The sequence below is a fragment of the Cyprinodon tularosa genome, unplaced genomic scaffold (assembly GCF_016077235.1).
Source record: "Cyprinodon tularosa strain WSP-4 unplaced genomic scaffold, ASM1607723v1 ctg642, whole genome shotgun sequence".
NCBI lineage: Eukaryota > Metazoa > Chordata > Actinopteri > Cyprinodontiformes > Cyprinodontidae > Cyprinodon > Cyprinodon tularosa.
This window is the reverse complement of record NW_024039388.1, coordinates 490,685-512,438: the sequence shown is the minus strand read 5'-3', so window position 1 is coordinate 512,438 and position 21,754 is coordinate 490,685. Positions and strand designations below refer to the sequence as shown.

Genomic DNA, 21,754 nt, shown 5'->3' with positions numbered 1-21,754 from the left:
TTCTTTTCATATTAACCCCAAAGCTTCAGACTAAATCTTTCAAGTTGTTCTTTTTAAAACTACCGTATATATTGACTATGAGATTGTTTCTTAATGATGCCAGAATTACAAAGTGCAGTTAACAGCTTGTCAAGTGCATAATTTAGCATTATGTGAAGCTTTGAATATTCATAGCATTTGTTGCATATCGTGCACCTATAGTGCTGAGATGTCAATTTTGTTGCCAGCATTGTCAGTCGGCCATCTGTGAGTTGAGTAATCTCAACAGCTGCTGCTTTAGGGGATCATTTTAGCTTGTGATTTGTTTATGAACCACCTCTGATAATATCCTTTGTTTTTTCGGCAGTTGAAGATGTTTGACACGAATGGTGATGGTAAACTTGGGCTCTCTGAGATGGCAAGGTGATTAACATTTTTATTTGTTGTTCTTATTTTAGTATTCCCTGAAGTGTTTTCCTGAGATTAACTCTAAGGAGCTTCTGTCTTTTAATCACAGGCTTCTACCAGTCCAGGAAAATTTTCTTATCAAGTTTCAGGTAACATTGCATGGTTAAAAAAAAAAAAACTCAACAGAAATGACTACCTTAACATACTTTGTACTGTTTTATTTCAAAACAAAGGGCTTTGTGAGAGTATTTCTTATAAAACGGGAGCAATACAGTTTGTCCAAGTGCAGTTGCTGTATTGTGACATCATCAGCAGTGGAAGGGCCCCGAGCAGATCTGTTACCTACAGTGGCACCATGTTGTGTGGAGTCTTTTCAGCATGGCCAGTAAAGCCGGTCAGAGTTAACAGACTATGGATGCAGCTACATGTAGAGCAACCCTGAAGGAAAACCTTTTATTGCTGCAGAAGTTCATCTTCCAGGACAGTGACTCAGGTTATGCACACACAATAAGATAGATTACAACACGTGTTAGAAGGGCTAGATTAATTAAATCTAATTCATAACTGTGACATAAAGGCTTCCAACACTTTTAAGACCTCTTAAAAAATAATAGAAAAGTATTTTTTCTCACTTTACAAATCTTGCCATTGTTTGTGTTTATGGGACACCTCAAATCCGATTAAAATACAAACCAATTAAAGTAAAAAAAAAATGTGTTTTTTAACAGACTACAGACAGATAGGGACACAACTGTGGCACTTTTTGACCACTGCTGTTAGTTTGGCTAACAGCAGCAAAACCTTCTGAATGATACTATGTTTAGACATTTGTCTTAAAATATGTAAAAAAAAAAATATTTCCTAAAAATAAGCATTAATCTAAAAAGTAAAACAAATATAAAACTTAATGAAATTAGATGTGTTTTTAAATCTACCTTTACTGCCACAATGTCAGTCGTCAGCTGTTCCACTTAAATAAGCTGAAGTCTGTTTGTTTGGGCGTGCTATATGCAGAATTTGTCCATCCTCAGCATTTCGTGTGTGGCACAAATCCTACTTAACAGTGGCCATGTTGAAGATTAAACTAGGTGGAAGCACAAAGTGTAGAAGCATCTTCAGGCTTTCATGTTGCAAATATAGAATTCAGTAATCCGTTGGCTTTAACATTGTGATTTTTATGTTACATTAAAGAGGGCGCAACATGTGTGAAGAAAAACATTTAGAGCACTAATAGTTCAAACCTAAATCTATTTTGACCCTTTCTTCATCCCTTTGCTGCATGCTGGTCAAATCTAATTTTTTTGAGTAGCTGGCCCTAAATCGCTCAAGCATAGGAGAAAAAATATTGAAGTGGAGGCAGTAATGGGACAGTGAGTTTTTCATGAATGCAAAAGATTATGGGATGGGAATAGGCATTTTTAGGCCTCAATGTTTACACCTGGCTTTATAGGAAACCAAACCCCTGTGTTAAAACCAGTAGCTGTTGAGATATAGAAACAGAGTGAGGAGCTTTTTTCCTTACAGGAAGTTTCAGAGTAGAGATGCTGCTGCCCTGTATTTAGTGCAACAAGGTAAAAAAAATTTCAGCATTCGATCAGGAGCTGTCTTGAATGCCTGTTTGAAGCCTTTCCTGGTACTTCTTGCCTGGGGAGGACCCTAAAATAGAGCCTGAAACATCTGGTGGATTAGATATCCTAATAAACCTAAAAAGAAAAAATGTGCAGTTTGACCAAGGCAGGCACAGCGTACCTTTAAAAATTGCATATACATGTGATAGATACAAAATTAAAAGCAGCATAAGCTGTACAATAAAAAGCAAAACTTTACTCGTGTAACCCAGGTTCTTTGATAACAGAGAGAGATGTCTCACTATGAGAATCACCTTGGGTCTCCCCGTTGTTCAGCACTTTGGTAATCCACTTCTCCAAAAAGGAAGATCCACCAAACCAACCTCAAATGATTCCTTCTTGAGCAGGATTCCAGATCTAGAACATCTAAAAACGCAGAAAATCTGGATAACAAACCTGCCAAGCAATCTATATGGCCAAAACACGTCTATAAAATCAGTTTAGTAAATGTAGATAATTCTTAATAGGTTTGTGCATTATCTTGGATTTGTTCTAAACAGCAGGCTTCATCCTTAGCCAGTTTTCACTCATATTAAATAATTTATTCATAACTATAATTTCTAAATATGAACTCTTATATAGAAGGCTATTTATCTGTATTTATTCATTTTCCTTTTGTATTCTGCATCCAGCTACTGTTCTGGGTTGTTGAATTTATGTACTATGGAGTAGTGCCAGATGACCTCCTGATGAAGAGGGATGGCATGGGTCCAGCTGGTCAGTCTCTCGATTACTGAACCCTGTTCAGCACATAGATCAAAGAGCAATGCTCTAGATAGTCTGAATGGCTGATAGAACATTATGGGTCAGTAAATCCAGGTGATACGTTGTAACGTGTTGCCTCCCAATTCTCCCGTTTTAATGCATTCATCGCACAACATTACATACAAGAGTTTCTCAGTAATTAAAATCTTTGCAGCAATCAGTGTGAACGCCTCACAACTTTGTTGAATCTGATGAGGGAGATGGGAGGGTGAGGAAATATTGCTCATTGCCATTTTTTATTTATGTATTTAAGCAGTCGTCAGGATAGTTCACCAATGCCAACACAAATCACACTGCAATATTGGATGCTTATGATAACATAAATCTAAGATTAATGTTTTATATAAAATGATATAGACGTTCTAAGGGAGTGGTTTCCAATCTTTTTTGACTTGTTTACTCCTTTGGGCATTTTATCATACCATGGGTACTCCCCTCAACCAACAGCGGAATGTACAATAACTAATTATAAAATAAAGCATTTAATTCTTCGGCCCTTTATTCGTTAAAACTCAAATAAAACAATATAATTTTGTTGCCAGAAGCAAGTAAGAAATCTAAATAAATACAATATAAAATCATACTATAAATTTACCTTTATAAAACTGGAGCTGCTCTGAGAAACTCCCCTATAATCACATTTAAACTCAGAACAAAATACAAAAAAATACAAAAAAATTATAGGTTTGATAAGCTCAGGTGTGGAATAAAAGCTGATCTGAGGCCGTTTCTATATCCAGTCTGTCCCTCTGCTTGGTTTTGATGTGTGTCAAAGCTCAAGGTGAAATCAAATAACTTACTTTTTGGTTAAAAAAAAGCTGTTTTTATTTTTCAGGTGGGTCTTCACAAAGCAGAAGGGATCCAAACCATCGAAACTATTTTATTTTAATACCTAAGACATAAAATATTTTCATGTACCCCTTGCAATGCAATCGCGGAATCACTGTTCTAAGACTTCTAATCTGGCTTAAATTCGCCATCTCCCCACTTGTGTCGCCGTTTTCCCTTTTCCTCTAAAATATGTTTCAAGCATTTACAAGTCTTAAGCCTTTAAGTTTTTTTAAGTTTTTTGCTTGTTTTTTGCCAACACAAGCAAATTATCAGAGCCCTGATCATTTGACTCGGGTGTGTTGAAGCAGAGACACATCTTAAAGTTGACACCTGTTCTACTGTAAACGTGGCTTCGCAGAGTGGACCCAGACATTACCAGGAAGAATCTAATGATCTAATTCTGTAATAAAGACCTTGGATTAGAGACCAGAATTTTGTTGCAATAAACACAGCACCGATAATTGTTATCTTCTGCAGCAATGTTGACTAGGGAGCAGTCAAATTTCAGTATACCATTTCCATAGTCTGGTGGTGATATAAGATTATATTGTCTTTAAGCCAAATAACAAGAAAATGAGCTGCAAAGAGTGTGCAGGAAATCGTAAAATACGGAAAAAGCAGCGGATAGTTTAAAAGCAGCTTTTGCCTTGCGAGACAGGATTTAGCTTTGACCAATCAGATCCTGTTGGTTGTAACCTCAAAAAGTGCATTACAATCCATACTGTCAATCAGTATCAAAATCAAAGATTTCTCATGTCTATAACTAAAGTTTTGAATTTTTATAAAAAAAATTTTTTTATATATATATGTGTGTATGTTAATTTGTATTTGTGCTTACACCTATATTCTAACAGTCACTTAATCACTTTAATAAAACCAAAAAATGCTCATTTTGTTTTTGTTTTGGCATCACAGCAGATCCTTTTCTGGTGTAATGTATTTGGCTGTGCACCCTTTATCACACTGCTATAATAAGATGATTTCTACTGAGCAGCTTCAAGCCTATGTTTCAGCTCACAGTTTATCTACACTGCTTATCCATACATTGTTGGATTATTATGACATTATAATAATGGCTGCTTAAAAACACAGAGACAAGCCTTAAGCTTATTTCAATGTAGTTTTTGTTTGTTATTAACATCATTTGGATTCTTTTGAGGTTTAAAAATTTGCAGCACAGTCACATTTTGTAAATCTACAAATGTCTTGCCCTATTTGTTCCAGTTTAAATATACTGGCCTGTAAGAGCAGATCAACAGTTTCTCTTGACCAAGGATTAGTCAGTCTGATGAGGATTAACTGAACTCTAGTCCCTGTTATCATAATCTGCATGGATTATGATCTGTGGTTTATCTGGGGCTTTTACTGCTCTCGAGAAATGTGCATTGGTTTCTAATATTCTCACTTTCTGTCACTTTTATGCTACAGGGTATCAGACTCACTGTTAAAGAATTCGACTCGCTCTTCACCTTCTATGATAAGGTTAGACATGTCTTTCTGTGTATAAATGTGAAAGGTACCCAAGCTAAAATCCGTAGCTATTGTTGTGGGTTTTTTATGCTGTGTAACCAGCCAGACATCTTTAAAATGGACATCTGTTCACTCTGTACATGTTGTTACATGGTGGGGGTGGTGGAAAACAGATGATCAAGTCATATGGATGCATCCTCCAGAGAGCGGCTCATGTCAATCTGTCTAATGTATCTCCAGCTAACAGAAATCTAATGCAAATGTTGACTAAATGACAGCAGCAGACTAAGTGTGCTTGGCTAAATGACGCCATTGTCAGTCCCATTTTGATATTCCTGAAAAGGATTGCAGATTTTTTGCGTTACTTAGCAACATATTTCCATGTATTTTTAATACTAACACATTTTTTTCTTGTAGCTTTAATAAATACTCACATTTAGAAATCATAAATTAAGATCATTTTAAAGATTAAAAGCAAGTGAATTAACAATTACTTAAATAGGCTAAAATTTATTCAACACAAGACTTGAAATAGATGCAACAGAAGAAAAATGTATATATCGATGATTCGCTAAATTTTTTAATATTTAAACACCAAACTGTATGAATATTATTGGAAATTATATAGGTATTAATATACCATTCATTCATTTTATCAATCCTGTCACTTATTAAATTGGCACAATTTAAGATGTATTTATAGCTTTCAAAAATGTATATAATATCTCACTAAATTCTCGATAAACCAAATGAAGGCAACCACTCCTTCATTCCTTTCTGCAAATACCAGGCTTGTTATACTGACTTGTATACTTGTTATAGTGATGACTCAGCTGAAATTCAATTTAGAGTAGTGCTGTTGTGAGGACTCTACATTAGTCATGTTAAAAGCTGGAGAAAAAACTCTTTCTCCTATGGATAATGTCGTATCTGTTGTATTTCCTTTATAATAAGGATGGCAATGGCTATATTGATGAACAGGAGCTGGATGCTCTGCTGAAGGACCTCTGTGACAAGAACAAAATGGTAATGCATCCTTAACTCATTGATTAATACATTCAGAATATCTGCTTGTTAAATACAGCAGAAATGGTGATTCTGTATGGCTGTGTCGTTTCCTAACAGGACTTGGACTCGACCGGCCTGGTGGACTACAAGAAGAGCATCATGGCTCTGTCTGACGGAGGGAAACTGTACCGCACTGAGATGGAGATTGTCCTGTGCCGGGACTCCACACTGTGACCTACCTGCCTGTCTTCTGCCTGCTTGGGACCCTCCTGTCTTCCTGCACTGCTTCCTCCTTCCTACCTCTCAATGTAACCTGGTGCATGTGTGACCTCCGGCCAAAACACTTAGAGCAAAGACAACGGTGCGCCTGAAAGCACAGAAAATACCCGCTGATCTTGCTGTTTTAGATGTTTCTTTTCTTACAAAATATAAAGCTAAGTATTAAGATTCTAATGGTAACTGAATATTATTGTGCAATTTGCTTTGTATTTTTAAGTTATTAAAAATGTTCTCTGTAGATGTAGGAATATATATTTATTCTGTAGCATTTCCTTGTTTTGTTTATTTTGGTTGAATTTGTTATAATTTTCTAGTTTTATTTCAGGAGGCTGGTACTGTTCTATAGAAATATACATTTGGAGAAAAAAAAATAAACTGAACGGAAATATAAAAGCTGCTCCAATAAGTGTTTTTGTCTGTTTCTCTTAAACACTCAGCTCTGGGTCCAGTGAGTTCAAAGATAGCATTATGTCAGGTCCACAGAATGTGAGTGTTTCCCTGTACTCTGAAGTTCCCCTCACTGTCTCATCTCCTGCAAACAGAAAGTGTGTTGTAGAAGAAGCTTGTACGAATCAATTTTTTATAGTCTTAGGGGTACTGAGTGACTTTTTCAGGACCATTTGAAAGAAGGCGAGCAAAATAGGAGCTGCAGGATCAAATCGTACCTAATTTCCCTGAAAAAGGTCTGTCATGACACAGCATGAGGAACAACTAGAGCTTTAGGCTGCAACTATCCAAAATAGATAAATAAAAACAATAGAGTCAATAAGGCTTAACACAAAGGCTTTATATAAGTGAAAGCAATGCAGTGTAGACAAAAAGGTTTTTCCTCTGAATTTAACCCCCATGTGAGTGCAAGGCCATCTAATGTCCATCAATTAATTACCAGCCCATTCATATTTAATTAAACTGACAAAGTGGAATCACACCATCTTTCTCATGCCATTTCTGCAACTGCACACATGATCACTAAATCTTCACTGCAAATGTCCAACTTTGCACACACCTGGGCCTGCATACACACACACACACATACATATATAAAATCCTATTGATATACAGGGGAACACACAGGGACGGTATGACTGCACACCAAGCTGTGAGCTGCTGACAAGGGAAAAGAGAGTTATCTCTGCTCTGATTCCTTCACACACATCAGTCCCTCTCAGACTGGAGGAATAAGGCAAGCAGATGAGTTCACTTTATGCACAGCTGCACAGTATTGCAGAAATAGCCTCTATTCTTCTGCAGTGAAAAGTTAGAACTTGATTTGCAGCTGAAGGTACAGGTTATGTTTAAAGTGCAATTTTCAGTAAATATAGTCTCGGTGTTTCATTTATCAAACTTAATTGGACTCGTCCTGGTTGAAGCTTGGTGGAACAAAGATGGTGAGAATAACAAGAACTATAGGGATTCTATTTAATGTTATGGAGAATCTTTATTTGAGAACTTTAACACCTTTTCGATTAATTGGATTTCTATTGTATAAAACTCCAAATCTAATCATCAAAACCAATACAGGTCTAGATTAAAATTTCCAACCATAGATTTCCATTATCAGTCCTGTCATCTGCAGAAATAGGTGGCTCTGCAGTCATTGGGTGCATCAAAGATGAACAAGAAGCTGGGTAAACGAAGCTGGTGAGCCACTTTGTGGAAACAATCATCTAATCCTGAATAAAACTGCATAATGGACAGCCTAAGGGTTGCAATGATTCATCACTGATGTATGGCTCATAATTGTATTCAATATCGGTGATATATTTTTTATATTTCCGTCCACATTACAATCTATATGGCTAGAGCATTTGTCACTGACTGGAGTTTCTGACTTTTTGTAGTGTTATGTAATTTGCTTTTGCTTTTTAAAATCAAATATTTCTAAAATGTAATATTGGAACAGCTCTGAAAACATGTTAAAATAATTGCCATAAGGTTCTACAGGAATCTGCTGTGGGTTTTGTTGGCAGTCTTTCTGATGCTTTTATGTTTTTATACAGTATATCAATATTGAAAATATACAGTAAATAAAAAAACCCTGAAATTAATATATTGTCATTTAAGTTATGTCTAAATTGTCCAGCCCTAGCACAGTCGTAAGTATGCGCTCCAAAACACTATTGAGCACCAACACAATGTCTTCAGTCAGAGGCTTTACCAGATCAATAGCAAGACAGAGTGCTACAGATTGTCTTTCCTGTCTACAGTTATTAACTTATATAAAAACTTACTGGAGAAAAAAAACTATGAGTTACAACAGCATTTAATGTCCCTTTAGGATCAATCCGTCATTTTTGGGAATATATTTTGGCATTTCATTTTAACAAGATAAGTCAGAATACATGCAGTTTTAAGGTAAAGATTAGCTTGTTTTCACATCCTGCTGCCTCCTTTCTATTCTTTCACGGGGGGTCTGGTGGGTAAATCTATATCTTCTGTGCACAGATTCAGGGCTGACATGTGAGTCAAGGTCGGGTGTCTGTTTATTGCCTTGTTGGTGTGCCAGAAGATGCAGTTTTTATCTAGAGATTGAGAAAAGTGTTTCATGCACTGCCAGTCTCTACAGTTTGAGAAACCATGCTTACTTCCTCTAAGTAATTTACTTTGAATTTTTTTTCTTGTAGCTATATCAGACATTGTTAATCACAAGTTAAAAAATCATGTTTTATCCAGCAAATAGTTTTATTACTAAAGATAACAGACACATTTTCTTTTGCACTGAGAAAAAATGTTTGACCTCTTATAGGTGTCTTTTTTGTGCTTTTGTTTCATTTCCATCTTTCAGATAATCAAACAAATAGATTACAGCATGCAACTGTATAATTTTGTAGTTTTTGGATTAGTTTACCTACTATAACATAAGAGATAAAAAGCTATTCAGACCAAACTGGCCTTACATGATAAAGTTGTTGTCTGATTTGCTAAATCACTTTTTATCTGATTAACCACATTGTTTCACATAATAACAAGAACCCATTTTTTCAGCTGGACTCTCATTTTATTCATATTTTTAAAGAAAAATAATCATTTTATTTTATCATTTGTAACATTTAAATGTTACAAAAAAGCAGAAAACAAATTTTTTTTGCAGAGCTCCTATTTGGAGGGTTATTTTTTGATTGCAGGATCCAGAAATAATCCATTTTGGTCACCTTGGTGCTTAAATATTTAAACATTTTAATTTGCTATTATTGATTTATATACCAAAACAGTGCTTAGAATTAGGACTTCCTAAACGAGGACAGCTATATTTCAGTGACTAAGAACTTAAATTATCTCAGATTTATATATATATATACCGTATATATATATATATATATATATATATATATATATATATATATATATATATATATATATATATATTAATATTCTTTATTTTGATCTATAGTTATACATATTTTGTATTTTATTTTGTGTATCTGAAGCATGTAACTAAAGTAATTTCCCTCTGGGATTATTAAAGTATGTCTGAGTCTGAGATTTACTGTGTAACATTGCCCTCTAGTGGAGTCTCGTGAAACTAAACGAGTATGCCTGAGGTAAAGGTCAAAGGTTACTAGGGTATGTTATTTTTCTCATGAAATACATTAATGAATGAATATAGCTATATGTGTGTTCATTGGGTTTTCAGATGAAGTCTTACAGAAAAAGACACAAGGAGAGGAGGTAATGTGGTGGTTTTCACAATAACATACTTTAATGCGATCTCTTAGAAACCCTGAGGGCCAAAATATGTCATGAAATACATAAATGGGAATTCCCCATGAAACAATCAAATGTACCATGAAATAAACAGATGTCAAATGTATTCATAAACCTGTCTCTAATGTATGATTCAAATATTAAATATATCTTTAAGTTTTTTGTGTGTGTGTTTTCCATACGATAATTAAATTCATTTCAGTTTATTTATATAGCGGCAATTCACAACACATGTCAACTCAAGGCACTTTACAGTTCACCAGATCATACAGTAAAATTGATTCAAAGTTTTCTATCTAATGAAAACCAATTGATTGCATCGACTCACTGACTCAAAGCATGCTTGTAACTGTGGAGAGGGAAAACTCCCTTATAACAGGAAGAAACCTCCTGCAGAACCAGACTCAGTATGAGTGGCCATCTGCAAAGGCTGTCTGGGGTTCAAGGAGACCGAAGCAGAGATACAAAAAGCAGGAAACACACAGCCAGACAGACGAGCTCTGAGCCAGCTCCCATGTCAGCGGATGAAGAGAGCACATTCAGCTAGTCACAGTCAAAGAAACAGGACTACACTGGAAAAAAAGGCAGATCTCCAACATCTATAAACAAAGGTGCTGATGGCAGCAGCACAGCTGATAATTCTCTCCAGGATGGTGTCACAACCAGGAACAGACGAAGCAAAGCTACTATGAGAAAAAGCAGAGCGAGCATAACGTTTTTATGTGCCACAGTAAAAAAAACAACCTTGCCACATCCAGGCCTACCTAGTAAATTTGGTCTAAAACTGCCATTGTTGAGCCATATATAAATAGAGACAATTTTCTATCATTGGTTTTAATTTGCTTCCTCTAGATCATGTTCACGTATCCCTGAAAGAAATTTGTTACCTAATTAACAGTGAAACGACTACTTACTAACTAAAGACATGAACGTTTATTATTTCATCACAAAGTCAGGTCGACCAGAACAGCCAAAAGATACGGATCCTTAAAAAGAAACGGAACACACATCAACGTGATTTGAGTAGCTCATGACGTTCAGTTGTGTCGTCAGCACGTACTGCAAGCGTATCAGCGTGGTCTCTCCTGTCCTTCACTAACCGTCCACATCCTGCTAGGCTCCTCTCCGCCGAACAGCAACCATGGCCCTCCTCAAGTCAAACAAGGTGATCCACTGCTTGGGCAACATCTCCCCCGCTCTAGGAGCCTTGTCCAGCAGGAACAGGTAAACCAAACACCCAAGCTCGCCCACGCACATGCTAACCGAAAAGAGTGAGATTTTGCTCCTTTAACTGTGTGAGTCCTCTGAGAGATGTTCTCTTTACTCTGGAGCGTTTCGACATTTTTTGCCTTAGTTGTTTATTCACTTTTAAATCATATAAGCCAACTATGACGGGCGCCAGATAATGCTGCAATGTGGCGTGTTTAACAAGCAGCTGACAGGGGTCAAATGGTTTGAGCAGGCCCCGCTGTCCTGTCGGCTTATGCTAATCACCGTTGCGGTAGTTCGCTTTCTTTCTAAATAGTTTTGAAACACTTAATTTACCACATCTCCCTTATTAGCGAATCCCTACCGATTTTTGATAACCCTGGTGCTAGCAATGGTTGCTAAAATTATCTGTTGTTTAATAAGTCACTTTGTAGCACACGCCCCATGCTACGCATACTACCATGTGGAGGAAAATAATAGCCCGAGTTAGCTTGATTTTATTATGCTGATGAAGGTTCTCAGTCATCCAGGTCTATATAAGACTCAAACTCACTGCGGATCCAGACATTTGAATAGAGAAAGCTTCCTGGAGAGGTGGCGAAACGTCTTCAAATCTTGAAAACCAAGTCCAGTGGATATTTTTTGAATTTTTACGGCTTGATTTTATTATAATAAAAATAAACTTGCATTTCGTTAACAACCCCTTGTTCTCTGTCTTGATAAAACCCTTTTGCTATCAGGGCATTTGTGTCGCATCCAACATCAAGTTTGAGCAATATAATAAAAAAAAAAATTGAACCCGTGCGACTTGATTGGCTAACTGTGTTTGTTTCTGTGCGCTGATTGGTCTTCGGTTTCCACCTCTGGTCGCTGATTGGTTAAGAGCAAGACCAGAAAGAAATGCCGGTACGTCCTTTAACTTTGTGCTTGGAGGGCAAACTCAGTTAGCCACGGAATGATTGTCTTTAAAAAAAATAATAATAATAAAAGCTTATTATTTTTAATTAAGGCATCTTTAAAATGCTAAGCTTTATTAGAAGCTATCACAGAGCGGTTGATAAACAGTATTCTCCTTTCAAGCTATCTTCAGATGTTGCTTGAAATTAAAGTATTAGAAATACATTTTAAAAAGTAACGATCAAGATAAAAAAAATAAGATTAAGGCGGTCTTAACTATTTGAATCAACGTTTTCAAAATAAATTTAACAAATATAAAGAAAAGCTTTGACATGATTTAGCCCCAGTTATTGAAAAGGTGCATCTTTTTTTTTTTTTTTTTTTTTTTTTTTTGCATACCGGTACATTAATAATGTATATTGTTTCGTGTTATGTATATTGTATGTCCTAGAGTGGCATTAGCAGTCTTATCAGTTTCATTAGATTGACTTTGTTTCCTAGAACAAAGGTCTCACCTTAAAAGTGATGATTCTATAAACTTAGACATATAGTGAGAAAAAACAATCTCATAACTTGCCAAAAGGCCTTTGCTCTATTGATCTCTGAAGTGAAGCTCTGCAAAGTCCCCCCCCCCCCCCCCCCCCCCCCCTTTTTTTTTGTAGGTTACAGCGGCTTATTTAAGCACCAACTGTGTATTTTCTCCATTGACATACATTCTTTGTTCTTACATACAGAGCGAAAACTTATTGTTTTAAGTATGCACAACCAACTTTTCTTGTACCTAAGCTAATTTGCAAATATTAAGTTTAAGGTATGTAGTCCGGCTCCATAATATGGTGATGAATAGATTACGCAGACTATAATCCAGATTGAAACAACTGCATAACAATTGCACATAAATAGCCCAGCTAACTCTTACGGAGCTGATACTTCTTGCTAAATATCATGCGATAGATTTGTTTCAAAAGGAATCTAATTGACAGACACTAAAGTAATCTCACATTTAACTATCAATTTTAGACTTTTGCCCTTTGCAGAGGGTTCCCTCCTAAATTTAGCTTTAAAGTTCAAATGTTTTACAAAGCAAGAGAAACCTGAGACAATGAGTGAGGGAAGGAGTGCAGCTGAGGTCACAAAATGCAAAAGCGTTTATTAGGGCTGGATGATAGCTTGAAAGTATAATCCCAGATTGTTTCGTACCAAATCTCATTAATCTGATTAAGTTATGCATTTGTTTCTCTCAGTTTCATTGAATACTTAATTACATTACCTTATTAATTACCTTACTTACTTTTAAAACTTATTGCCTTGATTTTAGTTAATCCATTCTGGGTTGACCTACATTCAAAGCGAAACTAAATCCAAGCTGTGATACATGCTTGTGTAACAAGTTGGCAGGCAAGCTCCATCGTAAATGAAAAAAAATATAATGCACAAAATGTTTGCAGCCCATGGTAATAACCAATAATCTAATCCACCTGTTTTAAATATATATCTTGGAACAAAAAGTGAAAGGTTGATTTCTTTATGCGCTGTGGAAGCCTAAGGTGAGCATAGACGAAAGAAATCAGAAATCTTCATTAATTGATAAAATAGATTTTTGGGTTTATGGCCCAGCCTTTATTTGAATTTACTCACACAGTGGGCATGTTTTTTGAGTTTTCAAGTTGACTATTTTTAATCAAATATTAAGTTTAACTCAGTCATGTTTAGCTTATGATACTAGAGTAGACTTACTATTTTTAGTAGTCAATAAGGAACACAAATACCAGCCTGTCTTTTTGTTCTTCTGTTTTTGAACTTTGAAACAGCTAAGTGGATTATGTTTATTTCCTCAAACACTGCACATGCGTCATTCATGTCTCACCAGATCAGTGGGATCACAAGAAGGGAAAAACTAAACTAGACATGTAAGGATAATCTCAGTGATTTAAAGCTGATGCAGTTATTTAAAGGGGTTTTGATATTTATATTGATTAATATAAGCTATTTAATTTAAGTGTTTGCAGTCCTGTTAACATCCATTTTTGTTTAGTGGTGTATGTTTTTTTTCTTTTGCAGCTCATGGTGGGCTGGAGTGCAGATGGGTCCCCCTGATCCCATCCTGGGGGTGACGGAGGCCTTCAGGAGGGACACCAACCCAAAGAAGATGAACCTTGGTGTGGGAGCCTACAGAGATGACCAGGGGAAGCCTTTTGTGCTTAGCTGTGTTCGTAAGGTAAAAGGGTTAAACTATTAAACATCCTTTATTAAGCTGAGCATGCAGAGAAGAAGTCGAGAGCGCGTTGTCAGAGTTGGGCACGCGGCAGGCCGTTTTTGTACGCTCAGTTCGGTGGCATCAAAATTACGCCATAGATGTTGAGCAAAAGAACACGAAATGCAAAGTTAGTCTGAAAACTGTGGGGACTACCGAAAGTAACAAATCCACCCTACAGCACAACCATGCTGTTGAGTTCAAAGATGTGCAGAAGTCTCTATTACCCTTGCAGATAAATGTTTGCAAGAGAGGTAACATTTTTCTCCTGTTCATTGACACATTTTTGATTGTTTAAACTTGAATGGGTACAAGACTTAAATATTTTAAAGTTATATGTAATATAGTTCATTCAATAAATAAATAGTAAATAGATCAGTTGCATTTCCTGCTCCTCTATTATTTCTAATAGAGGAGCTGTAGCATTCATCGTTTTGAGATAAAACTGCCCGATTTATTGTGATATTGATTTAAGGTCATATTTCCCAGCCCTAAGACAAGTTTAGTTGTTCTTTTTTTATTTTGATTTCTGAAGTTTAAAATCTTTTTTTCTAACCTCTTTTCCTTTCCTCCAGGCAGAGGCATTGATTGCAGCTAAACAACTGGATAAGGAGTACCTTCCCATTGGCGGTCTTGGTGAATTCGCCAAGGCCTGCGCTCAGCTCGCTCTTGGAGCCGACAATGAGGTTCTGAAGAGTGGCAGGGTGAGTTATGGAGTCCAGTTAAAGCAATCTTAATCTAGCCCAGTTTGATTATGGTCCAATTCATTTGACATTTACCTCCCAACAGAGCATCACTGTCCAGACTATCTCAGGAACTGGATCCTTGCGCATTGGGGGTAACTACTTGGTGAGTACTCTCCAATATAAAGAGACAGTTGTGACGCAATGCTGGCTATATAAACTGATGGTTCTTTGTCTCAGGCTCGGTTTCATACAGGTCCACATGATGTATACCTGCCCAAACCCTCCTGGGGGAACCACACACCCATCTTCAGAGACGCTGGCATGCAGCTCAAAGCATACCGATACTACGACCCCTCCACCTGTGGCTTTGACTTCAAAGGAGCCCTGGACGACATCTCTGTGAGTCAGAGTGGAGCTTTGTGCTTGAGCAAATGATTAAGATCAGTAAGAGGATTTATGCCGGGGGGCTTAATGCTGTCACAGAACATAAACTTTGTAGAGTTTTAAACCTATAAGTTTAAAACCATGGTGGGTGTAGCAGCCCGGGGGTAAACGTCTGTTTTGACAATGATGTGTAGGTAGTTGATGACTTGATAATATCAACTGTATTTTAACGGCTTTATGTTAGCTGGTTAATGACTCTAGTTATTTATTGTTTTAGTTCTGTGTCTGCAGTATTAGTTGTATCTTATCTTTATGAGTTCATTTTGCATTTCAGAAAATTCCAGAGAAGAGCATAATCGTGCTGCACGCCTGTGCACACAACCCCACTGGTGTGGATCCCAAGCCAGAGCAGTGGAAGGAGATCGCAGACCTTGTGAAGGTGAGGAATGGTCACATCTGCAGGATTTCATGAACATCTTGATGAATTGAGCTGTTATCTAGGGGTCCTACACAGGCCTGTAGTCAGATAAGTGCAGTGCATTAAGTCGCACTCACACCATGACAATTTAGCCAGTATATGCCTGATGTACAAAAACTCTGTCAAAAACGCTGGCATACCTTGGATAAGTTATGAGCATACAGCGAGTATGAATGTTGAGAAATTTTGAACATGCCCAAAATTTCTGATCTTTGACATAAATTAAGTGTAAGTTACTCAAAAGTAACTTATCCAAACCTATGCGCATAACTTGTGTGTAACTTATCAAGAATTTATCTCCAACGCATATCAACGTATTAGACGTGGTCCAGAGGATCGGTGAACATGTTTCTAACTTACAGCTACTGTGTAAAGGTGTATTGGCAGAATTTTGGTATAAAAGGAGGAAACTGTCTGTACCCCTCCAGACTGCACCCCCATCATAGGCTGAGCAAGAAGCTGAGTGTGATGGATCCTCCCTGCGTTCAAGGCCACCACCAACAAACTTCTAAGCAGACATCTTTTTTTGCAGGCCGGGCGCATCGCTGCCCTCCTCAGGACACTCGCTTGTGACATTTCATGGACATTACGCTGCATGTATTATGCATAAGTTATGCGTTAGTTATGAATATGCTATGCATATGCCAAAAATTGAAAAAATACAAAGTTCAGCGTATGGTAGTGTTTAAGATTCAGGGATGTCAGACATGCTGTCTAAATCGTCATGGTGTGACAGGGGCTTTAGGAACTTGTGGTGTCATTGTTTTAATATTAACAGGTTCCTATGTGTTTGTTTAACGCCACAGAAAAGGAACCTGCTGGTTTTCTTCGACATGGCGTACCAGGGCTTCGCCAGCGGTGACATCGATCGTGACGCCTGGGCTGTTCGGCACTTTATTGAGACCGGCCACAACATCGTGCTTTCTCAGTCCTTCGCCAAGAACATGGGACTGTACGGTAAGTCAGGTTCCTTTAGTGCAAACAGTTTGTGCCAGACTGCAGTGCTTTGGTGAAAGATTGTATTTTGTTGCCACCTGCTGGTAAATGTTTGATTTCTTCTAGGAATTATCAAACATTAACATCTTAACCGAATATTAAGTGAATACCCTTCAGCTGTTATGAAGAATCAGACTTTTACGTTTCTCTGTCATTAGCTTCTCTGACTCTGTTCTCTTGGCACCGGCAGGTGAACGTGTCGGAGGGTTCACTGTTGTGTGCAGTGACGCTGAAGAGGCAAAGAGAGTGGAATCCCAACTCAAGATCCTTATCAGGCCCATTTACTCCAACCCACCAATGAACGGTGCCAGAATCGCCTCAACCATTCTCAACACACCCGAGTTGCGCACTCTCTGGTAAAAGGCACAAAGCCCCTGAACTGGAAGCAGTTCAGGTTTCAACATCATCTTCCATAAATCTTGTACTTGTGATTTAGACTAGCTCTGTACATATCTGTGAATTAGAAGAATGAGGAAACAGTTTTCATCAATAAAATTAAATCTAGAAAGTGTGGAATCCATATCTACTGAACTCCTCTCACTGATGTTAGCATCATCTTTACTTGTAGTTTCAGTTGAGATTTTTCTTGGGTGTGCCTCCATCAGCTTTAAGCATCCAGAAAGCCCTTCTTATTTGCAACATAGTTTAAACTAAGAGTGGATGGACTGTGAATGTGTGGTCATGCCAAATATTCTGAGTTGGATTTATTCTGGACTTTGGCTAGGCCATTTAAATGCAGGATTATCCTTTGATCTAAAAAATGCTACTGGAAGCTGGACCTTCATCTTGGTCTGAGGTCTTTTTCAGCCTAGAACAGTAATTTTTCCAGGATTTAACTAAATCTATTTTAATTTACTAAATCAGAGCAGCTTAGAATGAAGAAGTATCTCAACACACTCCATTTTGCTTCTTATCCTAACTGTCCTAGCTTGTAGATTTCCAATAAAGGCCAGGTTTAGAGTACATGACCGTGTGCTGTGTTAAATTATTCTGCTACCTGAGCTGTGAATCTCTGCAGCTCCTACAGAGCTACCATGGGTGTCTTAGGCTATATTCACACTGCAGGCCTTAATACTCAATTCCTTTATTTTGTTGTTGTTGTGAAATCCGATTCTTTTGCGTGCTTGTTCACATTTCCAAATGCCTGACCTTTCAGTGTAGTTAGTGGTGTCTGTTTGTAACGTTATATTTGGACACTACAACTTTCTGGATAAAAAAAAAATTGTGTAATTGATAGTGTAACAAAAGGTGAATATGAAAGTAAATAAAAATACTTATAATGTTTTATGCTGCTTTTTCTTGATGTGTTTCTGCTGGCAGGCTGGAGGAGGTCCATGGCATGGCCAACCGCATCATTAAGATGAGGGAACAGCTGGTAGCGGGTCTGAAAAAGCAAGGCTCCTCCCACAACTGGCAGCACGTTATTGATCAGATCGGCATGTTCTGCTTCACAGGCCTTAAACCTGAACAGGTACGAGCAGAGTGTGGTCTCGAGTGAAATGTGTTTGCAGAAGGCAGACCAGCATGAATAAAAATTCTGTCACAGCTGCTAGGTTCCAGAATACGATACACGATCATATCCGATTCAGGTCTCATTAGCAGTGCACCTCCTGGGAAGTAGCTTTTTTAAGTTTTTATCCTTTGACTTATCCATTTCATTTATATATTTCTTACCCTGGTGCTGTGTCCACTGCTGTTTCAGTTGTTAGTCCATTCATTTGGTCAATCAGTCACTTTTGCTTTTATGGTTTATATGCTGTGATGAAGGGAAGAGCAGCCGAGCCTAAAGCCATCCCAAAATAAAAAAAGGGAGCAAGGGAGGACTTGCATGTAGCTGATGCTATCATATCTCTTTTGTTAGAATCCACAGTTGTGCTTTTGACACAATCAACCATAATATTCTGCTGGTTAAGTTGATGTCTCTAAATGTGCCCTCCGCTGGATTAAATCATCTGTCTGACAGTAGATAATTCATGCAAAAAATAAAATTGAAGCTGCTGTTCTCTCCAACGTTATGCTATCAGTGTCTGAAAGGCTCTAGGACTCCTGTCTACATCTTAACATTGGAAAACCATGTTTTTCTCCCGACAGCCAGTAGAGGGTGATGAACTATCAATGTTTATCAATAGAGAGATGTTGGATGTGGTTTAACACTTTAAATATCTTGGAGTGGTCTTTGATTCCAATTTAAATTTCTAGCTGCATGTAAAGAGAATCTCAAATTATATTTTATAAATTATATAATTAGGTTTAATCTTTCAAACCTTAAACATATAAGACCCTCTCTGACTTTTGAATCAGCAAAAATCTATATGCATGCCATGATATTTAGCCATATAACTACTGCCATACCACATGGTCTCACACTCCAGAGGCCATTCTGAAACCCCAACAGTCTCTCTTCAAGAAAACTCCTAAAGTTCTTGACAAAAAAGTCATTATTGTAATATTTTAAGTTAGTACAATGTTTTACACTTTGATCGTAATCAGATAGTTTGTGTGTCTTGTTTTTAAAATTTTAAATGGACTTGCTCCTCCTCCTCCTCTAAAATATGCTTTAAGCTGATATGTTTATAAATGTGGATTGTCATAATTCAAAGAAATAAAAATAATAAAATTGCTTCGTGGATACTAGAGCGTAAGTACAAAAACTTTTTTGGTACATGCTGCCTGAGATGAATTTTCATTCACAAACGGCAAAAACCTGCTCTAGGAGCCTCATTATAGTTTTTATTTTATTTTTTGGGGGAATTTCGCATAATAGACCTTTAAGCAAGAATTGTATTCTTGCTTTTTTTATGTGTACAATTATAGTATCAACACTAGTTGGTAATCTAAAGGAGTTATTTAATGACTGGCAGATTAACGGCTCAGATCTTTCTGATGACCAGGAACTCTGGTCATCAGAGCTGCTGAAATATCTCAGATGTTCAGTTTGAGGCCGTGCTGTAAAATTACTACTTATTGAAGAGATATTCTAGCATTATTTTAGAGGGTGCTGTCTGAAATTAATCATAAAAGCAGATTAATAACAACACATCGATCTTAGTGGAGAGGTGGCCTAGTGGTTAGAGCATTGCGCTGGGATCCCAGAGGTTCTGAGTTCAAGCCCCGCTCCCATGGACTGCCAGTCTGGGTCCCTGAGCAAGACCCTTAACCCCACACTGCTCCCTGGGTGACGCACAATGGCAGCCCACTGCTCCCCAAGAGGATGGGTTAAAGGCAAAGAGTGGATTTCATTGCTTTGTACTTGTGACCGTGTAACGACAATACAGTTGAATTTTATTCTATTCTTCCATTCTAGTTACTACACCTTGGAAAAACTATAGTTCTTTGCCACCTCTGACTTTTCTAGCACTCGTTTAAGCTCTACTGCATCTTTGCTTTCTTTTTCTTGCAGGTTGAGCGTCTGACAAAAGATTTCTCGGTGTACATGACCAAAGACGGCAGAATTTCCATGGCCGGCGTGTCCTCCGGGAATGTAGGCTACCTGGCGGAGGCAATCCATGCGGTCACCAAGTAGAGGGGCTCTTATTGGAAGAACAGAAGATTCAAAGCTGCCGTCTTGAGGAGCCTCTTATGCTTCACTCCTCTGTTTCACCTTCAAAGGAGTTGTTAATATTTAGTTTAACTTTTTCTCTTCTGGATTTTAGCGTTAGTTCACTATTGGGACGGTTGTTGGTAAAAATCTTTTTTTTTTTTTTTTTTTTGCAATCTCCCTCTGAACTGATGCCCTATGCCATGTTTCAAACATGTGACTGAGCTGATTGTCTTTTATTTACTCTTTGGAATCTGCTGCTGACTCTGTATCTCTAATTGTTTGCTCTTGACCCTCATGCATTTCATCTTTAGGGTAATGCATGTAAGCTTAAGGTGCAAGTTGAAATTTCTGTTGCTTTGTGGAAATCTTTAGGAATTACAGTTTTTGTTTATCATTGTGGTGTTGTAGCACTTTATCAAATATGTGGCACTATTTTAGTTTGTTTCTGGGTTTTACTGTAAGAATGGGCATTTATCAGTTCCCTTTTAATTTCATCAAGCACTGTTATTTGATCTTTGTATTTAAAATAGCTCAGTTATCTCCTTTGCATTCAGTACTTTTCCTCTAGGTTTGTGTGATTCTTGAGTTTTCATTCACAAAGCAGTAGTTTCTCAATCGCTCCATCTTAAAACTTCTCAGAATATATTGAGCACAAGAGTGAAACTGGAGTAATTGGATGTAAGGTAAGATGGATGTTGTGATATTCAATTTGGTGTTTCATCAAACCATAAAACCAATCGATTTTAACAAAAGCAGTACTGTGTCCTGTTCGATACAAATGGCATTTGAAATGTGTCCCAGTTTGCCTATATTCCTGGGACTTTGTCTCCATGCTCAGTACTTGTGAAACTAAACATCATGGGTCATTTACTTACTGAACAAACAATAAATCCCTCAAGAGAAAAGTTTGCTTCTGTTTTTTTTTTCTCTGCATGTGCAGTAGGCTAATGCTTTTATCAGTGTTCATGTGACATTCTGCCTTTCTGTGCAGATCTTTTATTTGAAACAATGGTTTATGCTAATTGTTTTTTTTTAATAGCTTCTTTAGTTCATATTACTAGGTCAAATTAAAATTCTTACAAATGCTAAAATAGGATGTTTCTAAAAGTTCAAAATTTTCTGTTTGGCAAAAACTGGTTTCTTTATAAGGGTGGTACTTATTGTCATGCTTTCTTTTGTCACTTTCTAAATTTCAGATATTGAACTATGAATATGTTGGCACATATAGGATTGCTT

At 37.2% G+C, this 21,754-nt stretch overlaps 2 protein-coding genes across 2 annotated transcripts in view; both read left to right on the top strand.

Annotated features, from left to right (window-relative positions):
* Positions 1-6,774, top strand: part of LOC119798985 (calretinin-like) — a 33,753-nt gene extending 26,979 nt beyond the window's left edge. The window contains exons 7-11 of the mRNA XM_038308662.1: positions 347-402; positions 497-536; positions 5,040-5,093; positions 6,036-6,107; positions 6,207-6,774. Of these exons, the coding sequence (XP_038164590.1) occupies positions 347-402; positions 497-536; positions 5,040-5,093; positions 6,036-6,107; positions 6,207-6,323 (339 nt within the window). The 3' untranslated portion in view covers positions 6,324-6,774. The remainder of the gene's footprint in view (positions 1-346; positions 403-496; positions 537-5,039; positions 5,094-6,035; positions 6,108-6,206) is intronic.
* A 4,357-nt stretch (positions 6,775-11,131) lies between these two features.
* Positions 11,132-21,423, top strand: got2b (glutamic-oxaloacetic transaminase 2b, mitochondrial). Its single transcript, XM_038308632.1, has 10 exons — positions 11,132-11,297; positions 14,241-14,397; positions 15,009-15,137; positions 15,223-15,282; positions 15,357-15,518; positions 15,838-15,942; positions 16,788-16,938; positions 17,168-17,333; positions 18,298-18,448; positions 20,378-21,423. Exons 1-10 carry the CDS (start codon positions 11,215-11,217, stop codon positions 20,498-20,500), a joined length of 1,287 nt encoding a protein of 428 aa, XP_038164560.1. The 5' UTR covers positions 11,132-11,214; the 3' UTR covers positions 20,501-21,423.
* Positions 21,424-21,754: the final 331 nt, after the last annotated feature.

Bases quoted from the DNA above. Each gene is read 5' to 3' on its own strand.
- got2b (XM_038308632.1), top strand. From the start codon at position 11,215: ATGGCCCTCCTCAAGTCAAACAAGGTGATCCACTGCTTGGGCAACATC. The intron at 11,298-14,240 runs GTAAACCAAACA...TTTCTTTTGCAG, and splicing joins GCCTTGTCCAGCAGGAACAG to CTCATGGTGGGCTGGAGTGC. The intron at 15,283-15,356 runs GTGAGTACTCTC...TCTTTGTCTCAG, and splicing joins GCATTGGGGGTAACTACTTG to GCTCGGTTTCATACAGGTCC.